The sequence below is a fragment of the Electrona antarctica genome, assembly GCF_951216825.1.
Source record: "Electrona antarctica genome assembly, contig: scaffold_442, whole genome shotgun sequence".
NCBI lineage: Eukaryota > Metazoa > Chordata > Actinopteri > Myctophiformes > Myctophidae > Electrona > Electrona antarctica.
In genome coordinates, this window is record NW_027637533.1 from 7,501 (window position 1) to 34,367 (window position 26,867).

General features: G+C 47.8%; 2 protein-coding genes across 2 annotated transcripts; both read right to left on the bottom strand.

Moving 5' to 3' along the window:
* Window positions 1-6,886: 6,886 nt before the first annotated feature.
* On the bottom strand, window positions 6,887-13,800 carry LOC306918867 (pyrin-like; the record flags this gene model as incomplete). Its single annotated transcript, XM_079531720.1, has 2 exons — window positions 6,887-7,564; window positions 13,612-13,800. 2 exons carry the CDS (start codon window positions 13,798-13,800, stop codon window positions 6,887-6,889), a joined length of 867 nt encoding a protein of 288 aa, XP_079387846.1.
* Window positions 13,801-23,462: 9,662 nt separating this feature from the next.
* Window positions 23,463-24,829, bottom strand: LOC306918868 (zinc finger protein RFP-like; the record flags this gene model as incomplete). Its single annotated transcript, XM_079531721.1, is given in 3 exon segments — window positions 23,463-23,593; window positions 23,596-24,153; window positions 24,778-24,829. Coding segments are annotated over 3 exon segments (741 nt in total).
* Between the last annotated feature and the right edge of the window lie 2,038 nt (window positions 24,830-26,867).

The window sequence follows — 26,867 nt, forward strand, 5'->3', positions numbered from 1 at the left end:
AGACCAACCTACAACTGACCTACTACTGACCTACTACTGACCTACTGTGGTTCGGTGTGAGGACGTGTACACACGCCATAGCGCTGTGAGGACGTGTACACACGCCATAGCGCTGTGAGGACGTGTACACACGCCATAGCGCTGTGAGGACGTGTACACACGCCATAGCGCTGTGAGGACGTGTACACACGTCATAGCGCTGTGAGGACGTGTACATACGTCATAGCGCTGTGAGGACGTGTACACGCGTCATAGCGCTTTATCATTCTCGTTTTGAATATTAACGCTTCTAGAGAGACTTTAGCCTCTCGTTTGGAATATTAACGCTTCTAGAGAGACTTTAGCCTCTCGTTTGGAATATAAACGCTTCTAGAGAGACTTTAGCCTCTCGTTAGGAATATAAACTCTTCTAGAGAGACTTTAGCCTCTCGTTAGGAATATAAACGCTTCTAGAGAGACTTTAGAGTGACCAGTGTGAGGTAAGAACGGAACATTATGTCTCCTGGTTTTGGGGGGAACATTATGTCTCCTGGTGTTGGGGGGAACGGAAGGCGAGGCTTTTCAGAGTAAAACCTGCCACATCTGCTGGTACTCTAGTGCCTTTATTTTGAAGAATTCCCCGGCAAAAATATAAACAGGGCTTATTTTAACGCTAGAACACTAAACATGGACGATTATATTTTTGCTGATGTCATCATGATGCTCAGTGACATCATAGAAGGTAGCTTTGTTGCCCCACCCACATCCCTGTTTTTTCCTACAGGACTTTGGGTGAATTTCACCGTGTTTAGTGATAGTGTGGTAGAGAAACAATCCCACAATGGACTTTATTATTTAATTTATTTTCTTCACTGGACCATTCTCACATGTCTTAGGGATGGGTGGACCATTCTCACATGTCTTAGGGATGGGTGGACCATTCTCACATGTCTTAGGGATGGGTGGACCATTCTCACATGTCTTAGGGATGGGTGGACCATTCTCACATGTCTTAGGGATGGGTGGACCATTATCACATGTCTTAGGGATGGGTGGACCATTCTCACATGTCTTAGGGATGGGTGGACCATTCTCACATGTCTTAGGAATGGGTGGACCAAAGGAGAAGTTCCCAACTTGATTTATCTTTTTTTTAGGAATATTTAAAAAATAATATGGACGTTTTTCACCGATTGTTTTAATATTGGGTAAAATATACCTGTGTTTAGTGATGGTGTAACAAAACATATGTTTAGTGTTCTATAGTTTAATGGTGATATGTTTCTTTATTTTTTTTCTACTTTTCTTTTTGCATTAACACCCCGAACGCCCAGGACGAAGTTCTTTGTCCTTTCTATTAGTAACGCCCGACGCCCAGGACGAAGTATTGTCCAAAAGACGAAGTTTATTGATACGAGAACGGATCGCCTGGCTGTATAGCCCAGGCGCGCCTGCTGGACTCTCCTCAGGGACGCGCAAGAGTGAGGCGTCATCGAAAAACTCCCTCCCCTGTTTAGCTGATGAAAACGAAAATATTAAAACTATCATAACTCGCGATCTAAATCATCCCGTCTTTTTCTGAAAAAAGATCCTGTGTTAGACGGCGCTCCGCGGTCCAGTCTCGGTCTAGTCTCGATAGATTTATTCTTGTCTCCCATTGTTGTCGATCGACTCAGTGTGGTGTGGCTATTGTTAGCTGCTACATACAACAACCACTTCCGCCAGGTCCGTCCGGAAAAGGGGTCCGTGTTTATAAATCGACTGGGCGCATGAATGTAATGGATTAAATAACCCTGGCCGCTCAATGTGTTAATAGACGTGTGGAGTTAGCTTATATTAAATATAAACAGGACTTATGCTTCAATCATTTCCTGGAGTCGTCATGTTTTTCTTTTTAAAGATGGAGGGAAGTTGTTCCCACCGTCCTCCCCGAGCCCAGCGTCCGTGTTGACAGGAGAGATGATCAGAGGAGCAGAGTTTGTACCACCAGCATTAGGCCAAGGATTGAAGTATGGATATAGTCTCTCAGTGAAGGAGCAGCCAGTGAAAGAGTAGAGATTTACTCTGGTCTCCACATCATAAAAGGAGACCAGACCCTCCTCATAATCCGCAAACACTCCCACTTTCTGGAGCTCCTCTCTTACAGGGAGGAGGACATCATCAGGGTCAGCAGCAGCCTCGTACTCATTTCCATTCCTCAACACTATAGTCCAGTAACCATTGTTGGGGCTCAGTGTGATTGATCCGTTCCTGTCGATGGACTCTCTGACCACTCCTATTGTCCACTCAGTCTTCCCTCCAACCTGAACCTCGTAGTAAAACCTTCCTGAGGAGAAGCTTTTCTTTCCTAAGACACAGACACATGGAGAGAATCTCTCTGTGTTGTCTGGGAGATCCTTCCATGTGTTTCCATGTTTTCCATCCTCAGACAGGATGAGTTTGGGATGTGCTGTATCAGGGTCCAGAGTTACATCCACCTCATATCGTTGGATCCTCTTCAGCTCAGCATCACACAGCTGCTTCTTCATCTCTTGACTGAGTGTCTTCTCCAGCTGAGACACAGCTGTCCTCACAGTCCCCACATGTGAAGACTGATGGACATTGACCTTTGTCCAGTCCTTGGTGGGTCTCCACCCTGTGTTGTTGGATGTGAAGTTCTGGAGGAGGTGGAGGTGGTCTTCAGAGTGTGAGAGCTGGTTCAGCTCAGAGCTTCTCTTCTCTAACTGATTGACTTCCTGATTCAGATCTTCAATGAAGCCTTCAGCCTGTTTCTCTGTTGTTTTCTGCTTCTCTTCAATCACACCAATGAGCTCAGCCTGGCTTCTCTCAACACAGCTGATCAGAGCAGTGAAGACCTGCACACTGACGGCTATCACTGTGTCTGCATCTTTCCTGCTGAGCACTACTGAGCGTTTGACCTCCTGAATCTTCACTCGTCTCTCCTGGATCATCTGCTGGATTTCAGCCTCAGTCTTTGCTTCATATTCTTCTTTCAACTTGTTGCTCCTGAACTGTTGAACCATCTCAGAAATAAAAGTATTGACGGATACTTTGGGTCTGTTATTGAAGGTTTCTCGACACAGTGGACACTTGCACACATCACTAGTGTCCCAGTAACGTGTGATGCAGGCTTTGCAGTAGTTGTGTCCACACGGAGTGGCGACTGGATCAGTGAACACATCCATACAGATGAAACACAGGAAGTGCTCGTCAGACAGGAGACCGCTGGTGGACGCCATTTCTACACCTGCTGAGAATAAACGTGAAAGTGGAGGAAGCTGAAGGATGGAGTGGTGAGAACTCAGTGTTTCTAGGAGAGAATCTGAACTCAGGGTCGTCCTTTATGTAGAGCTCTGATGGATGCTGCGTCACATCTCGCTGACGTCACCATGAGTCACATGTCTACATATCCATATATGGAGTTGTTTTACATCAGCATGATGTCATCAGCACTAGACGTCTCTGCCGTCTCCATATATGGAGCTCCAGATCAACCCAACGCCCAAATATGGAGTTTGTGATGTCAGACTTGGATAGCTCCATATATGGAGTGCCACTATTCAGTCCTCTGTACGTGTCCAAACCATCTCAGTCTGGCCTCTCTGGCTTTATCTTCAAAACATCTGACATGCGTTGCTGTCCCTCTGATGTACTCGTTCCTGATCCTATCCATCCTTGTTACTCCCAGAGAGAACCTCAACAGTTTAGTCTCTGCTACCTCCAGCTCTACTTCCTGTCTTTTCCTCAGTCTAAACCATACAACATAGCTGCTCTCAATAGTCATATAATTAATATGGGCTATGGCCAGGGGGAGGCAGTATAGAGACCAGGATTACGGCATGTGTTTTTTTTCCGAGGGAACCTATATTAGGGGACACGGGGAGAACTTGTGAGGGTACCTACCCTAGGGGACACGGGGAGAACTTGTGAGGGTACCTACCCTAGGGGACACGGGGAGAACATGTGAGGGTACCTACCCTAGGGGACACGGGGAGAACATGTGAGGGTACCTACCCTAGGGGACACGGGGAGAACATGTGAGGGTACCTACCCTAGGGGACACGGGGAGAACATGTGAGGGTACCTACCCTAGGGGACACGGGGAGAACTTGTGAGGGTACCTACCCTAGGGGACACGGGGAGAACATGTGAGGGTACCTACCCTAGGGGACACGGGGAAAACATGTGATGGTACCTACCCTAGGGGACACGGGGAGAACATGTGAGGGTACCTACCCTAGGGGACACAGGGAGAACATGTGATGTTACCTACCCTAGGGGACACGGGGAGAACATGTGAGGGTACCTACCCTAGGGGACACGGGGAGAACATGTGAGGGTACCTACCCTAGGGGACACGGGGAGAACATGTGAGGGTACCTACCCTAGGGGACACAGGGAGAACATGTGAGGGTACCTACCCTAGGGGACACGGGGATAACATGTGAGGGTACCTACCCTAGGGGACACAGGGAGAACATGTGAGGGTACCTACCCTAGGGGACACGGGGAGAACATGATCATAGTGAAAAATCTAGGGAGCTCTCCATGGTTTTGACCAGAAGGACAATGTTCTGTCTTCATTTCTGACATCAGCATGCCTCTCGTTTGGAATATTAACGCTTCTAGAGAAGAACGGAACATTATGCCTCCTGGTTTTGGGGGAAACGGAAGGCGGGGCTTTTCAGAGTAAATTCTGCCGGCATTCTAGTACCTTTATTTTGAAGAATTATCGGCAGAAATATAAACAGGGCTTATTTTTAACCCCAGAACACTAAACATGGGCGATTATATTTTTGCTGATGTCATCATGATGCTCAGTGACATCATAGAAGGTAGCTTTGTTGCCCCGCCCACATCCCTGTTTTTTCCTACAGGACTTTGGGTGAATTTCACCGTGTTTAGTGATAGTGTGTTAGAGAAACAATCCCACAATGGACTTTATTATTTCATTTATTTTCTTCACTGGACCATTCTCACATGTCTTAGGGATGGGTGGACCATTCTCACATGTCTTAGGGATGGGTGGACCATTCTCACATGTCTTAGGGATGGGTGGACCATTCTCACATGTCTTAGTGATGGGTGGACCATTCTCACATGTCTTAGGGATGGGTGGACCATTATATACATGTCTTAGGGATGGGTGGACCATTCTCACATGTCTTAGGGATGGGTGGACCATTCTCACATGTCTTAGGGATGGGTGGACCATTCACACATGTCTTAGGGATGGGTGGACCATTCACACATGTCTTAGGGATGGGTGGACCATTCTCACATGTCTTAGGGATGGGTGGACCATTCTCACATGTCTTAGGAATGGGTGGACCATCCTCACATGTCTTAGGGATGGGTGGACCATTCTCACATGTCTTAGGGATGGGTGGACCATTCTCACATGTCATAGGGATGGGTGGACCATTCTCACATGTCTTAGGGATGGGTGGACCATTCTCACATGTCTTAGGGATGGGTGGACCATTATATACATGTCTTAGGGATGGGTGGAACATTCTCACATGTCTTAGGGATGGGTGGACCATTCTCACATGTCTTAGGGATGGGTGGACCATTCTCACATGTCTTAGGAATGGGTGGACCATTCTCACATGTCTTAGGGATGGGATGGGTGGACCATTCTCACATGTCTTAGGGATGGGTGGACCATTCTCACATGTCTTAGGCATGGGTGGACCATTCTCACATGTCTTAGGGATGGGTGGACCATTCTCACATGTCTTAGGGATGGGTGGACCATTCTCACATGTCTTAGGGATGGGTGGACAATTCTCACATGTCTTAGGGATGGGTGGACCATTCTCACATGTCTTAGGGGTGGGTGGACCATTCTCACATGCCTTAGGGATGGGTGGACCATTCTCACATGTCTTAGGGATGGGTGGACCATTCTCACATGTCTTAGGGATGGGTGGACCATTCTCACATGTCTTAGGAATGGGTGGACCATTCTCACATGTCTTAGGGATGAGTGGACCATTCTCACATGTCTTAGGGATGGGTGTACCATTCTCACATGTCTTAGGAATGGGTGGACCATTCTCACATGTCTTAGGGATGGGTGGACCATTCTCACATGTCTTAGGAATGGGTGGACCATTCTCACATGTCTTAGGAATGGGTGGACCAAAGGAGAAGTTCCCAACTTGATTTATCTTTTTTTAGGAATATTTAAAAAATAATATGCACGTTTTTCACAGATTGTTTTTATATTGGGTAAAATATACCTGTGTTTAGTGATGGTGTAACAAAACATATGTTTAGTGTTCTATAGTTTAATGGTGATGTTTCTTTATTTTTTTTCTACTTTTCTTTTTGCATTAACACCCCGAACGCCCAGGACGAAGTTCTTTGTCCTTTCTATTAGTAACGCCCGACGCCCAGGACGAAGTATTGTCCAAAAGACGAAGTTTATTGATACGAGAACGGATCGCCTGGCTGTATAGCCCAGGCACGCCTGCTGGGCTCTCCTCGGTGACGCGCAAAAGTGAGGCGTCATCGAAAAACTCCCTCCCCTGTTTAGCTGATGAAAACGAAAATCTTAAAACTATCATAACTCGCGATCTAAATCATCCCGTCTTTTTCTGAAAAAAGATCCTGTGTTAGACGGCGCTCCGCGGTCCAGTCTCGGTCTAGTCTCGATAGATTTATTCTTGTCTCCCGTTGTTGTCGATCGACTCAGTGTGGTGTGGCTATTGTTAGCTGCTACATACAACAACCACTTCCGCCAGGTCCGTCCGGAAAAGGGGTCCGTGTTTATAAATCGACTGGGCGCATGAATGTAATGGATTAAATAACCCTGGCCGCTCAATGTGTTAATAGACGTGTGGAGTTAGCTTATATTAAATATAAACAGGACTTATGTTTCAATCATTTCCTGGAGTCGTCATGTTTTTCTTTTTAAAGATGGAGGGAAGTTGTTCCCACCGTCCTCCCCGAGCCCAGCGTCCGTGTTGACAGGAGAGATGATCAGAGGAGCAGAGTTTGTACCACCAGCATTAGGCCATGGATTGAAGTATGGATATAGTCTCTCAGTGAAGGAGCAGCCAGTGAAAGAGTAGAGATTTACTCTGGTCTCCACATCATAAAAGGAGACCAGACCCTCCTCATAATCCACAAACACTCCCACTTTCTGGAGCTCCTCTCTTACAGGGAGGAGGACATCATCAGGGTCAGCAGCAGCCTCGTACTCATTTCCATTCCTCAACACTATAGTCCAGTAACCATTGTTGGGGCTCAGTGTGATTGATCCGTTCCTGTCGATGGACTCTCTGACCACTCCTATTGTCCACTCAGTCTTCCCTCCAACCTGAACCTCGTAGTAAAACCTTCCTGAGGAGAAGCTTTGCTTTCCTAAGACACAGACACATGGAGAGAATCTCTCTGTGTTGTCTGGGAGATCCTTCCATGTGTTTCCATGACTCACTTGTTTTCCATCCTCAGACAGGATGAGTTTGGGATGTGCTGTATCAGGGTCCAGTGTTACATCCACCTCATATCGTTGGATCCTCTTCAGCTCAGCATCACACAGCTGCTTCTTCATCTCTTGACTGAGTGTCTTCTCCAGCTGAGACACAGCTGTCCTCACAGTCCCCACATGTGAAGACTGATGGACATTGACCTTTGTCCAGTCCTTGGTGGGTCTCCACCCTGTGTTGATGGAGGTGAAGTTCTGGAGGAGGTGGAGGTGGTCTTCAGAGTGTGAGAGCTGGTTCAGCTCAGAGCTTCTCTTCTCTAACTGATTGACTTCCTGATTCAGATCTTCAATGAAGCCTTCAGCCTGTTTCTCTGTTGTTTTCTGCTTCTCTTCAACCACACCAATGAGCTCAGCCTGGCTTCTCTGAATACAGCTGATCAGAGCAGTGAAGATCTGTACACTGTCTGCTATCACTGTGTCTGCATCTCTCCTGCTGAGCTCTACTGAGCGCTTGACCTCCTGAATCTTCACTCGTCTCTCCTGGATCATCTGCTGGATTTCAGCCTCAGTCTTTGCTTCATATTCTTCTTTCAACTTGTTGCTCCTGAACTGTTGAACCATCTCAGAAATAAAAGTATTGACGGATACTTTGGGTCTGTTATTGAAGGTTTCTCGACACAGTGGACACTTGCACACATCACTAGTGTCCCAGTAACGTGTGATGCAGGCTTTGCAGTAGTTGTGTCCACACGGAGTGGCGACTGGATCAGTGAACACATCCATACAGATGGAACACAGGAAGTGCTCGTCAGACAGGAGACCGCTGGCGGACGCCATTTCTACACCTGCTGAGAATAAACGTGAAAGTGGAGGAAGCTGAAGGATGGAGTGGTGAGAACTCAGTGTGTCTAGGAGAGAATCTGAACTCAGGGTCGTCCTTTATGTAGAGCTCTGATGGATGCTGCGTCACATCTCGCTGATGTCACCATGAGTCACGTGTCTACATATCCATATATGGAGTTGTTTTACATCAGCATGATGTCATCAGCACTAGACGTCTCCGCCGTCTCCATATATGGAGCTCCAGATCAACCCAACGCCCAAATATGGAGTTTGTGATGTCAGACTTGGATAGCTCCATATATGGAGTGCCACTATTCAGTCCTCTGTACGTGTCCAAACCATCTCAGTCTGGCCTCTCTGGCTTTATCTTCAAAACATCTGACATGCGTTGCTGTCCCTCTGATGTACTCGTTCCTGATCCTATCCATCCTTGTTACTCCCAGAGAGAACCTCAACAGTTTAGTCTCTGCTACCTCCAGCTCTACATCCTGTCTTTTCCTCAGTCTAAACCATACAACATAGCTGCTCTCAATAGTCATATAATTAATATGGGCTATGGCCAGGGGAAGGCAGTATAGAGACCAGGATTACGGCATGTGTTTTTTTTCCCCCGAGGGAACCTATATTAGGGGACACGGGGAGAACTTGTGAGGGTACCTACCCTAGGGGACACGGGGAGAACATGTGAGGGTACCTACCCTAGGGGACACGGGGAGAACATGTGAGGGTACCTACCCTAGGGGACACGGGGAGAACATGTGAGGGTACCTACCCTAGGGGACACGGGGAGAACATGTGAGGGTACCTACCCTAGGGGACACGGGGAGAACATGTGAGGGTACCTACCCTAGGGGACACGGGGAGAACATGTGAGGGTACCTACCCTATGGGACACGGGGAGAACATGTGAGGGTACCTACCCTAGGGGACACGGGGAGAACATGTGAGGGTACCTACCCTAGGGGACACGGGGAGAACTTGTGAGGGTACCTACCCTAGGGGACACGGGGAGAACATGTGAGGGTACCTACCCTAGGGGACACGGGGAGAACATGTGAGGGTACCTACCCTAGGGGACACGGGGAGAAAATGTGAGGGTACCTACCCTAGGGGACACGGGGAGAACATGTGAGGGTACCTACCCTAGGACACACAGGGAGAACATGTGAGGGTACCTACCCTAGGGGACACGGGGAGAACTTGTGAGGGTACCTACCCTAGGGGACACGGGGAGAACTTGTGAGGGTACCTACCCTAGGGGACACGGGGAGAACTTGTGAGGGTACCTACCCTAGGGGACACGGGGAGAACATGTGAGGGTACCTACCCTAGGGGACACGGGGAGAACATGTGAGGGTACCTACCCTAGGACACAAGGGGAGAACATGTGAGGGTACCTACCCTAGGGGACACGGGGAGAACTTGTGAGGGTACCTACCCTAGGGGACACGGGGAGAACATGTGAGGGTACCTACCCTAGGGGACACGGGGAAAACATGTGATGGTACCTACCCTAGGGGACACGGGGAGAACATGTGAGGGTACCTACCCTAGGGGACACAGGGAGAACATGTGAGGTTACCTACCCTAGGGGACACGGGGAGAACATGTGAGGGTACCTACCCTAGGGGACACGGGGAGAACATGTGAGGGTACCTACCCTAGGGGACACGGGGAGAACATGTGAGGGTACCTACCCTAGGGGACACAGGGAGAACATGTGAGGGTACCTACCCTAGGGGACACAGGGAGAACATGTGAGGGTACCTACCCTAGGGGACACGGGGAGAACATGTGAGGGTACCTACCCTAGGGGACACGGGGAGAACATGTGAGGGTACCTACCCTAGGGGACACGGGGAAAACATGTGATGGTACCTACCCTAGGGGACACAGGGAGAACATGTGAGGTTACCTACCCTAGGGGACACGGGGAGAACATGTGAGGGTACCTACCCTAGGGGACACGGGGCGAACATGTGAGGGTACCTACCCTAGGGGACACGGGGAGAACATGTGAGGGTACCTACCCTAGGGGACACAGGGAGAACATGTGAGGGTACCTACCCTAGGGGACACGGGGATAACATGTGAGGGTACCTACCCTAGGGGACACAGGGAGAACATGTGAGGGTACCTACGCTAGGGGACACGGGGAGAACATGATCATAGTGAAAAATCTAGGGAGCTCTCCATGGTTTTGACCAGAAGGACAATGTTCTGTCTTCATTTCTGACATCAGCATGCCTCTCGTTTGGAATATTAACGCTTCTAGAGAAGAACGGAACATTATGCCTCCTGGTTTTGGGGGAAACGGAAGGCGGGGCTTTTCAGAGTAAATTCTGCCGGCATTCTAGTACCTTTATTTTGAAGAATTATCGGCAGAAATAAAAACAGGGCTTATTTTTAACCCCAGAACACTAAACATGGGCGATTATATTTTTGCTGATGTCATCATGATGCTCAGTGACATCATAGAAGGTAGCTTTGTTGCCCCGCCCACATCCCTGTTTTGGGTGAATTTCACCGTGTTTAGTGATAGTGTGTTAGAGAAACAATCCCACAATGGACTTTATTATTTCATTTATTTTCTTCACTGGACCATTCTCACATGTCTTAGGGATGGGTGGACCATTATCACATGTCTTAGGGATGGGTGGACCATTCTCACATGTCTTAGGGATGGGTGGACCATTCTCACATGTCTTAGGGATGGGTGGACCATTATATACATGTCTTAGGGATGGGTGGACCATTCTCACATGTCTTAGGGATGGGTGGACCATTCTCACATGTCTTAGGGATGGGTGGACCATTCTCACATGTCTTAGGGATGGGTGGACCATTCTCACATGTCTTAGGAATGGGTAGACCATTCTCACATGTCTTAGGGATGGGTGGACCATTCTCACATGTCTTAGGGATGGGTGGACCATTCTCACATGTCTTAGGGCTGGGTGGACCATTCTCACATGTCTTAGGGATGGGTGGACCATTATATACATGTCTTAGGGATGGGTGGACCATTATATACATGTCTTAGGGATGGGTGGACCATTCTCACATGTCTTAGGGATGGGTGGACCATTCTCACATGTCTTAGGGATGGGTGGACCATTCTCACATGTCTTAGGAATGGGTGGACCATTCTCACATGTCTTAGGGATGGGATGGGTGGACCATTCTCACATGTCTTAGGGATGGGTGGACCATTCTCACATGTCTTAGGGATGGGTGGACCATTTTCACATGTCTTAGGGATGGGTGGACCATTCTCACATGTCTTAGGGATGGGTGGACCATTCTCACATGTCTTATGGATGGGTGGACCAGTCTCACATGTCTTAGGGATGGGTGGACCATTCTCACATGTCTTAGGGATGGGTGGACCATTCTCACATGTCTTAGGAATGGGTGGACCAAAGGAGAAGTTCCCAACTTGATTTATCTTTTTTTAGGAATATTTAAAAAATAATATGCACGTTTTTCACCGATTGTTTTAATATTGGGTAAAATATACCTGTGTTTAGTGATGGTGTAACAAAACATATGTTTAGTGTTCTATAGTTTAATGGTGATATGTTTCTTTATTTTTTTTCTACTTTTCTTTTTGCATTAACACCCCGAACGCCCAGGACGAAGTTCTTTGTCCTTTCTATTAGTAACGCCCGACGCCCAGGACGAAGTATTGTCCAAAAGACGAAGTTTATTGATACGAGAACGGATCGCCTGGCTGTATAGCCCAGGCGCGCCTGCTGGACTCTCCTCAGGGACGCGCAAGAGTGAGGCGTCATCGAAAAACTCCCTCCCCTGTTTAGCTGATGAAAACGAAAATATTAAAACTATCATAACTCGCGATCTAAATCATCCCGTCTTTTTCTGAAAAAAGATCCTGTGTTAGACGGCGCTCCGCGGTCCAGTCTCGGTCTAGTCTCGATAGATTTATTCTTGTCTCCCATTGTTGTCGATCGACTCAGTGTGGTGTGGCTATTGTTAGCTGCTACATACAACAACCACTTCCGCCAGGTCCGTCCGGAAAAGGGGTCCGTGTTTATAAATCGACTGGGCGCATGAATGTAATGGATTAAATAACCCTGGCCGCTCAATGTGTTAATAGACGTGTGGAGTTAGCTTATATTAAATATAAACAGGACTTATGCTTCAATCATTTCCTGGAGTCGTCATGTTTTTCTTTTTAAAGATGGAGGGAAGTTGTTCCCACCGTCCTCCCCGAGCCCAGCGTCCGTGTTGACAGGAGAGATGATCAGAGGAGCAGAGTTTGTACCACCAGCATTAGGCCAAGGATTGAAGTATGGATATAGTCTCTCAGTGAAGGAGCAGCCAGTGAAAGAGTAGAGATTTACTCTGGTCTCCACATCATAAAAGGAGACCAGACCCTCCTCATAATCCGCAAACACTCCCACTTTCTGGAGCTCCTCTCTTACAGGGAGGAGGACATCATCAGGGTCAGCAGCAGCCTCGTACTCATTTCCATTCCTCAACACTATAGTCCAGTAACCATTGTTGGGGCTCAGTGTGATTGATCCGTTCCTGTCGATGGACTCTCTGACCACTCCTATTGTCCACTCAGTCTTCCCTCCAACCTGAACCTCGTAGTAAAACCTTCCTGAGGAGAAGCTTTTCTTTCCTAAGACACAGACACATGGAGAGAATCTCTCTGTGTTGTCTGGGAGATCCTTCCATGTGTTTCCATGTTTTCCATCCTCAGACAGGATGAGTTTGGGATGTGCTGTATCAGGGTCCAGAGTTACATCCACCTCATATCGTTGGATCCTCTTCAGCTCAGCATCACACAGCTGCTTCTTCATCTCTTGACTGAGTGTCTTCTCCAGCTGAGACACAGCTGTCCTCACAGTCCCCACATGTGAAGACTGATGGACATTGACCTTTGTCCAGTCCTTGGTGGGTCTCCACCCTGTGTTGTTGGATGTGAAGTTCTGGAGGAGGTGGAGGTGGTCTTCAGAGTGTGAGAGCTGGTTCAGCTCAGAGCTTCTCTTCTCTAACTGATTGACTTCCTGATTCAGATCTTCAATGAAGCCTTCAGCCTGTTTCTCTGTTGTTTTCTGCTTCTCTTCAATCACACCAATGAGCTCAGCCTGGCTTCTCTCAACACAGCTGATCAGAGCAGTGAAGACCTGCACACTGACGGCTATCACTGTGTCTGCATCTTTCCTGCTGAGCACTACTGAGCGTTTGACCTCCTGAATCTTCACTCGTCTCTCCTGGATCATCTGCTGGATTTCAGCCTCAGTCTTTGCTTCATATTCTTCTTTCAACTTGTTGCTCCTGAACTGTTGAACCATCTCAGAAATAAAAGTATTGACGGATACTTTGGGTCTGTTATTGAAGGTTTCTCGACACAGTGGACACTTGCACACATCACTAGTGTCCCAGTAACGTGTGATGCAGGCTTTGCAGTAGTTGTGTCCACACGGAGTGGCGACTGGATCAGTGAACACATCCATACAGATGAAACACAGGAAGTGCTCGTCAGACAGGAGACCGCTGGTGGACGCCATTTCTACACCTGCTGAGAATAAACGTGAAAGTGGAGGAAGCTGAAGGATGGAGTGGTGAGAACTCAGTGTTTCTAGGAGAGAATCTGAACTCAGGGTCGTCCTTTATGTAGAGCTCTGATGGATGCTGCGTCACATCTCGCTGACGTCACCATGAGTCACATGTCTACATATCCATATATGGAGTTGTTTTACATCAGCATGATGTCATCAGCACTAGACGTCTCTGCCGTCTCCATATATGGAGCTCCAGATCAACCCAACGCCCAAATATGGAGTTTGTGATGTCAGACTTGGATAGCTCCATATATGGAGTGCCACTATTCAGTCCTCTGTACGTGTCCAAACCATCTCAGTCTGGCCTCTCTGGCTTTATCTTCAAAACATCTGACATGCGTTGCTGTCCCTCTGATGTACTCGTTCCTGATCCTATCCATCCTTGTTACTCCCAGAGAGAACCTCAACAGTTTAGTCTCTGCTACCTCCAGCTCTACTTCCTGTCTTTTCCTCAGTCTAAACCATACAACATAGCTGCTCTCAATAGTCATATAATTAATATGGGCTATGGCCAGGGGGAGGCAGTATAGAGACCAGGATTACGGCATGTGTTTTTTTTCCGAGGGAACCTATATTAGGGGACACGGGGAGAACTTGTGAGGGTACCTACCCTAGGGGACACGGGGAGAACTTGTGAGGGTACCTACCCTAGGGGACACGGGGAGAACATGTGAGGGTACCTACCCTAGGACACACAGGGAGAACATGTGAGGGTACCTACCCTAGGGGACACGGGGAGAACTTGTGAGGGTACCTACCCTAGGGGACACGGGGAGAACTTGTGAGGGTACCTACCCTAGGGGACACGGGGAGAACTTGTGAGGGTACCTACCCTAGGGGACACGGGGAGAACATGTGAGGGTACCTACCCTAGGGGACACGGGGAGAACATGTGAGGGTACCTACCCTAGGACACAAGGGGAGAACATGTGAGGGTACCTACCCTAGGGGACACGGGGAGAACTTGTGAGGGTACCTACCCTAGGGGACACGGGGAGAACATGTGAGGGTACCTACCCTAGGGGACACGGGGAAAACATGTGATGGTACCTACCCTAGGGGACACGGGGAGAACATGTGAGGGTACCTACCCTAGGGGACACAGGGAGAACATGTGAGGTTACCTACCCTAGGGGACACGGGGAGAACATGTGAGGGTACCTACCCTAGGGGACACGGGGAGAACATGTGAGGGTACCTACCCTAGGGGACACGGGGAGAACATGTGAGGGTACCTACCCTAGGGGACACAGGGAGAACATGTGAGGGTACCTACCCTAGGGGACACAGGGAGAACATGTGAGGGTACCTACCCTAGGGGACACGGGGAGAACATGTGAGGGTACCTACCCTAGGGGACACGGGGAGAACATGTGAGGGTACCTACCCTAGGGGACACGGGGAAAACATGTGATGGTACCTACCCTAGGGGACACAGGGAGAACATGTGAGGTTACCTACCCTAGGGGACACGGGGAGAACATGTGAGGGTACCTACCCTAGGGGACACGGGGCGAACATGTGAGGGTACCTACCCTAGGGGACACGGGGAGAACATGTGAGGGTACCTACCCTAGGGGACACAGGGAGAACATGTGAGGGTACCTACCCTAGGGGACACGGGGATAACATGTGAGGGTACCTACCCTAGGGGACACAGGGAGAACATGTGAGGGTACCTACGCTAGGGGACACGGGGAGAACATGATCATAGTGAAAAATCTAGGGAGCTCTCCATGGTTTTGACCAGAAGGACAATGTTCTGTCTTCATTTCTGACATCAGCATGCCTCTCGTTTGGAATATTAACGCTTCTAGAGAAGAACGGAACATTATGCCTCCTGGTTTTGGGGGAAACGGAAGGCGGGGCTTTTCAGAGTAAATTCTGCCGGCATTCTAGTACCTTTATTTTGAAGAATTATCGGCAGAAATAAAAACAGGGCTTATTTTTAACCCCAGAACACTAAACATGGGCGATTATATTTTTGCTGATGTCATCATGATGCTCAGTGACATCATAGAAGGTAGCTTTGTTGCCCCGCCCACATCCCTGTTTTGGGTGAATTTCACCGTGTTTAGTGATAGTGTGTTAGAGAAACAATCCCACAATGGACTTTATTATTTCATTTATTTTCTTCACTGGACCATTCTCACATGTCTTAGGGATGGGTGGACCATTATCACATGTCTTAGGGATGGGTGGACCATTCTCACATGTCTTAGGGATGGGTGGACCATTCTCACATGTCTTAGGGATGGGTGGACCATTATATACATGTCTTAGGGATGGGTGGACCATTCTCACATGTCTTAGGGATGGGTGGACCATTCTCACATGTCTTAGGGATGGGTGGACCATTCTCACATGTCTTAGGAATGGGTAGACCATTCTCACATGTCTTAGGGATGGGTGGACCATTCTCACATGTCTTAGGGATGGGTGGACCATTCTCACATGTCTTAGGGCTGGGTGGACCATTCTCACATGTCTTAGGGATGGGTGGACCATTATATACATGTCTTAGGGATGGGTGGACCATTATATACATGTCTTAGGGATGGGTGGACCATTCTCACATGTCTTAGGGATGGGTGGACCATTCTCACATGTCTTAGGGATGGGTGGACCATTCTCACATGTCTTAGGAATGGGTGGACCATTCTCACATGTCTTAGGGATGGGATGGGTGGACCATTCTCACATGTCTTAGGGATGGGTGGACCATTCTCACATGTCTTAGGGATGGGTGGACCATTTTCACATGTCTTAGGGATGGGTGGACCATTCTCACATGTCTTAGGGATGGGTGGACCATTATCACATGTCTTAGGGATGGGTGGACCATTCTCACATGTCTTAGGGATGGGTGGACCATTCTCACATGTCTTAGGAATGGGTGGACCATTCTCACATGTCTTAGGAATGGATGGACCAAAGGAGAAGTTCCCAACTTGATTTATCTTTTTTTTAGGAATATTTAAAAAATAATATGGACGTTTTTCACCGATTGTTTTAATATTGGGTAAAATATACCTGTGTTTAGTGATGGTGTAACAAAACATATGTTTAGTGTTCTATAGTTTAATGGTGATGTTTCTTTATTTTTTTTCTACTTTTCTTTTTGCATTAACACCCCAAACTCCCAGGACGAAGTTCTTTGTCCTTTCTATTAGTAACGCCCGACGCCCAGGACGAAGTATTGTCCAAAAGACGAAGTTTATTGATACGAGAACGGATCGCCTGGCTGTATAGCCCAGGCGCGCCTGCTGGACTCTCCTCAGGGACGCGCAAGAGTGAGGCGTCATCGAAAAACTCCCTCCCCTGTTTAGCTGATGAAAACGAAAATCTTAAAACTATCATAACTCGCGATCTAAATCATCCCGTCTTTTTCTGAAAAAAGATCCTGTGTTAGACGGCGCTCCGCGGTCCAGTCTCGGTCTAGTCTCGATAGATTTATTCTTGTCTCCCATTGTTGTCGATCGACTCAGTGTGGTGTGGCTATTGTTAGCTGCTACATACAACAACCACTTCCGCCAGGTCCGTCCGGAAAAGGGGTCCGTGTTTATAAATCGACTGGGCGCATGAATGTAATGGATTAAATAACCCTGGCCGCTCAATGTGTTAATAGACGTGTGGAGTTAGCTTATATTAAATATAAACAGGACTTATGCTTCAATCATTTCCTGGAGTCGTCATGTTTTTCTTTTTAAAGATGGAGGGAAGTTGTTCCCACCGTCCTCCCCGAGCCCAGCGTCAGTGTTGACAGGAGAGATGATCAGAGGAGCAGAGTTTGTACCACCAGCATTAGGCCAAGGATTGAAGTATGGATATAGTCTCTCAGTGAAGGAGCAGCCAGTGAAAGAGTAGAGATTTACTCTGGTCTCCACATCATAAAAGGAGACCAGACCCTCCTCATAATCCGCAAACACTCCCACTTTCTGGAGTTCCTCTCTTACAGGGAGGAGGACATCATCAGGGTCAGCAGCAGCCTCGTACTCATTTCCATTCCTCAACACTATAGTCCAGTAACCATTGTTGGGGCTCAGTGTGATTGATCCGTTCCTGTCGATGGACTCTCTGACCACTCCTATTGTCCACTCAGTCTTCCCTCCAACCTGAACCTCGTAGTAAAACCTTCCTGAGGAGAAGCTTTGCTTTCCTAAGACACAGACACATGGAGAGAATCTCTCTGTGTTGTCTGGGAGATCCTTCCATATGTTTCCATGACTCACTTGTTTTCCATCCTCAGACAGGATGAGTTTGGAATGTGCTGTATCAGGGTCCAGAGTTACATCCACCTCATATCGTTGGATCCTCTTCAGCTCAGCATCACACAGCTGCTTCTTCATCTCTTGACTGAGTGTCTTCTCCAGCTGAGACACAGCTGTCCTCACAGTCCCCACATGTGAAGACTGATGGACATTGACCTTTGTCCAGTCCTTGGTGGGTCTCCACCCTGTGTTGATGGAGGTGAAGTTCTGGAGGAGGTGGAGGTGGTCTTCAGAGTGTGAGAGCTGGTTCAGCTCAGAGCTTCTCTTCTCTAACTGATTGACTTCCTGATTCAGATCTTCAATGAAGCCTTCAGCCTGTTTCTCTGTTGTTTTCTGCTTCTCTTCAACCACACCAATGAGCTCAGCCTGGCTTCTCTGAATACAGCTGATCAGAGCAGTGAAGATCTGTACACTGTCTGCTATCACTGTGTCTGCATCTCTCCTGCTGAGCTCTACTGAGCGTTTGACCTCCTGAATCTTCACTCGTCTCTCCTGGATCATCTGCTGGATTTCAGCCTCAGTCTTTGCTTCATATTCTTCTTTCAACTTGTTGCTCCTGAACTGTTGAACCATCTCAGAAATAAAAGTATTGACGGATACTTTGGGTCTGTTATTGAAGGTTTCTCGACACAGTGGACACTTGCACACATCACTAGTGTCCCAGTAACGTGTGATGCAGGCTTTGCAGTAGTTGTGTCCACACGGAGTGGCGACTGGATCAGTGAACACATCCATACAGATGGAACACAGGAAGTGCTCGTCAGACAGGAGACCGCTGGCGGTCGCCATTTCTACACCTGCTGAGAATAAACGTGAAAGTGGAGGAAGCTGAAGGATGGAGTGGTGAGAACTCAGTGTGTCTAGGAGAGAATCTGAACTCAGGGTCGTCCTTTATGTAGAGCTCTGATGGATGCTGCGTCACATCTCGCTGATGTCACCATGAGTCACGTGTCTACATATCCATATATGGAGTTGTTTTACATCAGCATGATGTCATCAGCACTAGACGTCTCCGCCGTCTCCATATATGGAGCTCCAGATCAACCCAACGCCCAAATATGGAGTTTGTGATGTCAGACTTGGATAGCTCCATATATGGAGTGCCACTATTCAGTCCTCTGTACGTGTCCAAACCATCTCAGTCTGGCCTCTCTGGCTTTATCTTCAAAACATCTGACATGCGTTGCTGTCCCTCTGATGTACTCGTTCCTGATCCTATCCATCCTTGTTACTCCCAGAGAGAACCTCAACAGTTTAGTCTCTGCTACCTCCAGCTCTACTTCCTGTCTTTTCCTCAGTCTAAACCATACAACATAGCTGCTCTCAATAGTCATATAATTAATATGGGCTATGGCCAGGGGGAGGCAGTATAGAGACCAGGATTACGGCATGTGTTTTTTTTCCCCCGAGGGAACCTATATTAGGGGACACGGGGAGAACTTGTGAGGGTACCTACCCTAGGGGACACGGGGAGAACATGTGAGGGTACCTACCCTAGGGGACACGGGGAGAACATGTGAGGGTACCTACCCTAGGGGACACGGGGAGAACATGTGAGGGTACCTACCCTAGGGGACACGGGGAGAACATGTGAGGGTACCTACCCTAGGACACACGGGGAGAACATGTGAGGGTACCTACCCTAGGACACACGGGGAGAACATGTGAGGGTACCTACCCTAGGGGACACGGGGAGAACTTGTGAGGGTACCTACCCTAGGGGACACGGGGAGAACATGTGAGGGTACCTACCCTAGGACACAAGGGGAGAACATGTGAGGGTACCTACCCTAGGGGACACGGGGAGAACTTGTGAGGGTACCTACCCTAGGGGACACGGGGAGAACATGTGAGGGTACCTACCCTAGGGGACACGGGGAAAACATGTGATGGTACCTACCCTAGGGGACACGGGGAGAACATGTGAGGTTACCTACCCTAGGGGACACGGGGAGAACATGTGAGGGTACCTACCCTAGGGGACACGGGGAGAACATGTGAGGGTACCTACCCTAGGGGACACGGGGAGAACATGTGAGGGTACCTACCCTAGGGGACACGGGGAGAACATGTGAGGGTACCTACCCTAGGGGACACGGGGAGAACATGTGAGGGTACCTACCCTAGGGGACACGGGGAGAACATGTGAGGGTACCTACCCTAGGGGACACGGGGAGAACATGTGAGGGTACCTACCCTAGGGGACACGGGGAGAACATGTGAGGGTACCTACCCTAGGGGACACGGGGAGAACATGATCATAGTGAAAAATCTAGGGAGCTCTCCATGGTTTTGACCAGAAGGACAATGTTCTGTCTTCATTTCTGACATCAGCATGCCTCTCGTTTGGAATATTAACGCTTCTAGAGAAGAACGGAACATTATGCCTCCTGGTTTTGGGGGAAACGGAAGGCGGGGCTTTTCAGAGTAAATTCTGCCGGAATTCTAGTACCTTTATTTTGAAGAATTATCGGCAGAAATATAAACAGGGCTTATTTTTAACCCCAGAACACTAAACATGGGCGATTATATTTTTGCTGATGTCATCATGATGCTCAGTGACATCATAGAAGGTAGCTTTGTTGCCCCGCCCACATCCCTGTTTTGGGTGAATTTCACCGTGTTTAGTGATAGTGTGGTAGAGAAACAATCCCACAATGGACTTTATTATTGTCTCCACCAGGCCGAAGGCATGGGGAGAGAGTATGTTTTGCACTCCGTCCGTGTGTGTGTCTGTCCGTCCGTGTGTGTGTGTGTCCGTCCTTCCTTCCGTCCGTCTGTGTACAGCTAATCTCCACCAGGCCGAAGGCATGGGGAGAGAGTATGTTTTGCACTCCGTCCGTGTGTGTGTCTGTCCGTCCGTGTGTGTGTGTGTCCGTCCTTCCTTCCGTCCGTCTGTGTACAGCTAATCTCCGGCACCGTTAACCCGGTCGATGCCAAACTTTGCACACACACTCCCTGGATGGCAACGATGAACCTCTGCCCCGCATTTTCCAGAACGGCCTGTTATAGCGCCACCATGAGGCAGCTTTTCACATTTTTACCTAAAACTGCACCGATCTGCGTGAAACGTTGCATGCACACTCCCTAGTGGCCAAGGACAAACCTTTGACCTGCAATTTCCGCATCTGCTTTTTATAGCGCCACCAGGAGGCTGACTTTTGTAAAACACCTTTTTTGATATTACTCCTCCAGATTCTGTCCACAAATCGTTACACAGTATCTCTATGGTCATGTGCTCAAGTCGGATCTGTCCGATATTTCATATTCCATCCTAATTGGCTATAATTGGCTTTCACAGTTTGCAAGATTGCCCCGTTTTGAACAAAAGCCTCAAATCATGAACGCAGCATACAATTTACGTGAAATCTTTCACACATTTTCTTACTAGGCTGAGGAATATATCCCACCCTTTTCACATTGGCCTGTTATAGCGCCACCAACAGGTTGATTTTTGCAAAACACATTTTTGGAACAAAATGCCTCAAATCATCCAATTGCCATCAAAGGCTCCTAAACATTACTCCTAAACATTTTGCCAAACATCACACACACTCCTATCCTCCTGGTGGAGACCTGTGCCCGGAAGGGCACTTTTTCTAGTTTCATTTATTTTCTTCACTGGACCATTCTCACATGTCTTAGGGATGGGTGGACCATTCTCACATGTCTTAGGGATGGGTGGACCATTCTCACATGTCTTAGGGATGGGTGGACCATTCTCACATGTCTTAGGAATGGGTGGACCATTCTCACATGTCTTACGGATGGGTGGACCATTCTCACATGTCTTAGGGATGGGTGGACCATTCTCACATGTCTTAGGGATGGGTGGACCATTCTCACATGTCTTAGGGATGAGTGGACCATTCTCACATGTCTTAGGCATGGGTGGACCATTCTCACATGTCTTAGGGATGGGTGGACCATTCTCACATGTCTTAGGGATGGGTGGACCATTCTCACATGTCTTAGGGATGAGTGGACCATTCTCACATGTCTTAGGGATGGGTGGACCATTCTCACATGTCTTAGGGATGGGTGGACCATTCTCACATGTCTTAGGGCTGGGTGGACCATTCTCACATGTCTTAGGGATGGGTGGACCATTATATACATGTCTTAGGGATGGGTGGACCATTATATACATGTCTTAGGGATGGGTGGACCATTCTCACATGTCTTAGGGATGGGTGGACCATTCTCACATGTCTTAGGGATGGGTGGACCATTCTCACATGTCTTAGGAATGGGTGGACCATTCTCACATGTCTTAGGGATGGGATGGGTGGACCATTCTCACATGTCTTAGGGATGGGTGGACCATTCTCACATGTCTTAGGGATGGGTGGACCATTTTCACATGTCTTAGGGATGGGTGGACCATTCTCACATGTCTTAGGGATGGGTGGACCATTCTCACATGTCTTAGGGATGGGTGGACCATTCTCACATGTCTTATGGATGGGTGGACCAGTCTCACATGTCTTAGGGATGGGTGGACCATTCTCACATGTCTTAGGGATGGGTGGACCATTCTCACATGTCTTAGGAATGGGTGGATCATTCTCACATGTCTTAGGAATGGGTGGACCAAAGGAGAAGTTCCCAACTTGATTTATCTTTTTTTAGGAATATTTAAAAAATAATATGCACGTTTTTCACCGATTGTTTTTATATTGGGTAAAATATACCTGTGTTTAGTGATGGTGTAACAAAACATATGTTTAGTGTTCTATAGTTTAATGGTGATGTTTCTTTATTTTTTTTCTACTTTTCTTTTTGCATTAACACCCCGAACGCCCAGGACGAAGTTCTTTGTCCTTTCTATTAGTAACGCCCGACGCCCAGGACGAAGTATTGTCCAAAAGACGAAGTTTATTGATACGAGAACGGATCGCCTGGCTGTATAGCCCAGGCGCACCTGCTGGGCTCTCCTCGTGACGCGCAAGAGTGAGGCGTCATCGAAAAACTCCCTCCCCTGTTTAGCTGATGAAAACGAAAATCTTAAAACTATCATATCTAAATCATCCCGTCTTTTTCTGAAAAAAGATCCTGTGTTAGACGGCGGTCCAGTCTCGGTCTAGTCTCGATAGATTTATTCTTGTCTCCCGTTGTTGTCGATCGACTCAGTGTGGTGTGGCTATTGTTAGCTGCTACATACAACAACCACTTCCGCCAGGTCCGTCCGGAAAAGGGGTCCGTGTTTATAAATCGACTGGGCGCATGAATGTAATGGATTAAATAACCCTGGCCGCTCAATGTGTTAATAGACGTGTGGAGTTAGCTTATATTAAATATAAACAGGACTTATGCTTCAATCATTTCCTGGAGTCGTCATGTTTTTCTTTTTAAAGATGGAGGGAAGTTGTTCCCACCGTCCTCCCCGAGCCCAGCGTCCGTGTTGACAGGAGAGATGATCAGAGGAGCAGAGTTTGTACCACCAGCATTAGGCCATGGATTGAATATGGATATAGTCTCTCAGTGAAGGAGCAGCCAGTGAAAGAGTAGAGATTTACTCTGGTCTCTACATCATAAAAGGAGACCAGACCCTCCTCATAATCCACAAACACTCCCACTTTCTGGAGCTCCTCTCTTACAGGGAGGAGGACATCATCAGGGTCAGCAGCAGCCTCGTACTCATTTCCATTCCTCAACACTATAGTCCAGTAACCATTGTTGGGGCTCAGTGTGATTGATCCGTTCCTGTCGATGGACTCTCTGACCACTCCTATTGTCCACTCAGTCTTCCCTCCAACCTGAACCTCGTAGTAAAACCTTCCTGAGGAGAAGCTTTGCTTTCCTAAGACACAGACACATGGAGAGAATCTCTCTGTGTTGTCTGGGAGATCCTTCCATATGTTTCCATGACTCACTTGTTTTCCATCCTCAGACAGGATGAGTTTGGGATGTGCTGTATCAGGGTCCAGAGTCACATCCACCTCATATCGTTGGATCCTCTTCAGCTCAGCATCACACAGCTGTTTCTTCATCTCTTGACTGAGTGTCTTCTCCAGCTGAGACACAGCTGTCCTCACAGTCCCCACATGTGAAGACTGATGGACATTGACCTTTGTCCAGTCCTTGGTGGGTCTCCACCCTGTGTTGTTGGATGTGATGTTCTGGAGGAGGTGGAGGTGGTCTTCAGAGTGTGAGAGCTGGTTCAGCTCAGAGCTTCTCTTCTCTAACTGATTGACTTCCTGATTCAGATCTTTAATGAAGCCTTCAGCCTGTTTCTCTGTTGCTTGCTGCTTCTCTTCAACCACGCCAATGAGCTCAGCCTGGCTTCCCCGAATACAGCTGATCAGAGCAGTGAAGACCTGCACACTGACGGCTATCACTGTGTCTGCATCTCTCCTGCTGAGCTCTACTGAGCGTTTGACCTCCTGAATCTTCACTCGTCTCTCCTGGATCATCTGCTGGATTTCAGCCTCAGTATTTGCTTCATATTCTTCTTTCAACTTGTTGCTCCTGAACTGTTGAACCATCTCAGAAATAAAAGTATTGACGGATACTTTGGGTCTGTTATTGAAGGTTTCTCGACACAGTGGACACTTGCACACATCACTAGTGTCCCAGTAACGTGTGATGCAGGCTTTGCAGTAGTTGTGTCCAGACGGAGTGGCGACTGGATCAGTGAACACATCCATACAGATGGAACACAGGAAGTGCTCGTCAGACAGGAGACCGCTGGTGGACGCCATTTCTACACCTGCTGAGAATAAACGTGAAAGTGGAGGAAGCTGAAGGATGGAGTGGTGAGAAATCAGTGTGTCTAGGAGAGAATCTGAACTCAGGGCCGTCCTTTATGTAGAGCTCTGATGGATGCTGCGTCACATCTCGCTGACGTCACCATGAGTCACGTGTTTATATATCCATATATGGAGTTAGAAACATAATGTATCATATATGAGTGACTGTCGTTAACGATACAGAGACACCTCCCCGACAATATAACGATACAGAGACACCTCCCCGACAATATAACGATACAGAGACACCTCCCCGACAATATAACGATACAGACACCTCCCCGACAATATAACGATACAGAGACACCTCCCCGACAATATAACGATACAGAGACACCTCCCCGACAATATAACGATACAGAGACACCTCCCAGACAATATAACGATACAGAGACACCTCCCCGACAATATAACGACACAGAGACACCTCCCCGACAATATAACGATACAGAGACACCTCCCCGACAATATAACGATACAGAGACACCTCCCAGACAATATAACGATACAGAGACACCTCCCCGACAATATAACGATACAGAGACACCTCCCCGACAATATAACGATACAGAGACACCTCCCCGACAATATAACGATACAGAGACACCTCCCAGACAATATAACGACACAGAGACACCTCCCCGACAATATAACGACACAGAGACACCTCCCCGACAATATAACGACACAGAGACACCTCCCTGACAATATAACGATACAGAGACACCTCCCTGACAATATAACGATACAGAGACACCTCCCTGACAATATAACGATACAGAGACACCTCCCTGACAATATAACGAAACAGAGACACCTCCCTGACAATATAACGATACAGAGACACCTCCCTGACAATATAACGATACAGAAACACCTCCCTGACAATATAACGATACAGAGACACCTCCCTGACAATATAACGATACAGAGACACCTCCCTGACAATATAACGATACAGAGACACCTCCCTGACAATATAACGATACAGAGACACCTTCCTGACTATAACGACACAGAGACACCTCCCTGACAATATAACGACACAGAGACACATCCCTGACAATATAACGACACAGAGACACCTCCCTGACAATATAACGATACAGAGACACCTCCCTGACAATATAATGATACAGAGACACCTCCCTGACAATATAACGATACAGAGACACCTCCCTGACAATATAACGATACAGAGACAACTCCCTGACAATATAACGATATTGCAGTACAGTGCAGTGCCAAACCCAAACCCAAATCCAGTATACTTAAAATAATCCCAAAAAGGTAGAACATCCAAAAATTAAACAAACGGTGGACAAAGTTCACATTTCCATTTCTTTATTGGCACACACCAAAAAGGAACGCTTACGCGTCTGTGCTATGCAGCCTCCATCAGAGCGCTCTGATGGAGGCTGAATAGCACAAGCTCTACCTGGTTCTATCTACCTGGTTCTATCTACCTGGTGCTATCTACCTGGTTCTATCTACCTGGTTCTATCTACCTGGTTCTATCTACCTGGTGCTATCTACCTGGTTCTATCTACCTGGTTCTATCTACCTGGTTCTATCTACCTGGTGCTATCTACCTGGTTCTATCTACCTGGTGCTATCTACCTGGTTCTATCTACCTGGTTCTATCTACCTGGTTCTATTTACCTGGTTCTATCTACCTGGTTCTATCTACCTGGTGCTATCTACCTGGTTCTATCTACCTGGTTCTATCTACCTGGTTCTATCTACCTGGTTCTATCTACCTGGTGCTATCTACCTGGTTCTATCTACCTGGTTCTATCTACCTGGTTCTATCTACCTGGTGCTATCTACCTGGTTCTATCTACCTGGTTCTATCTACCTGGTGCTATCTACCTGGTTCTATCTACCTGGTGCTATCTACCTGGTTCTATCTACCTGGTTCTATCTACCTGGTTCTACCTGGTTCTACCTGGTTCTACCTGGTTTTATCTACCTGGTTCTACCTGGTTCC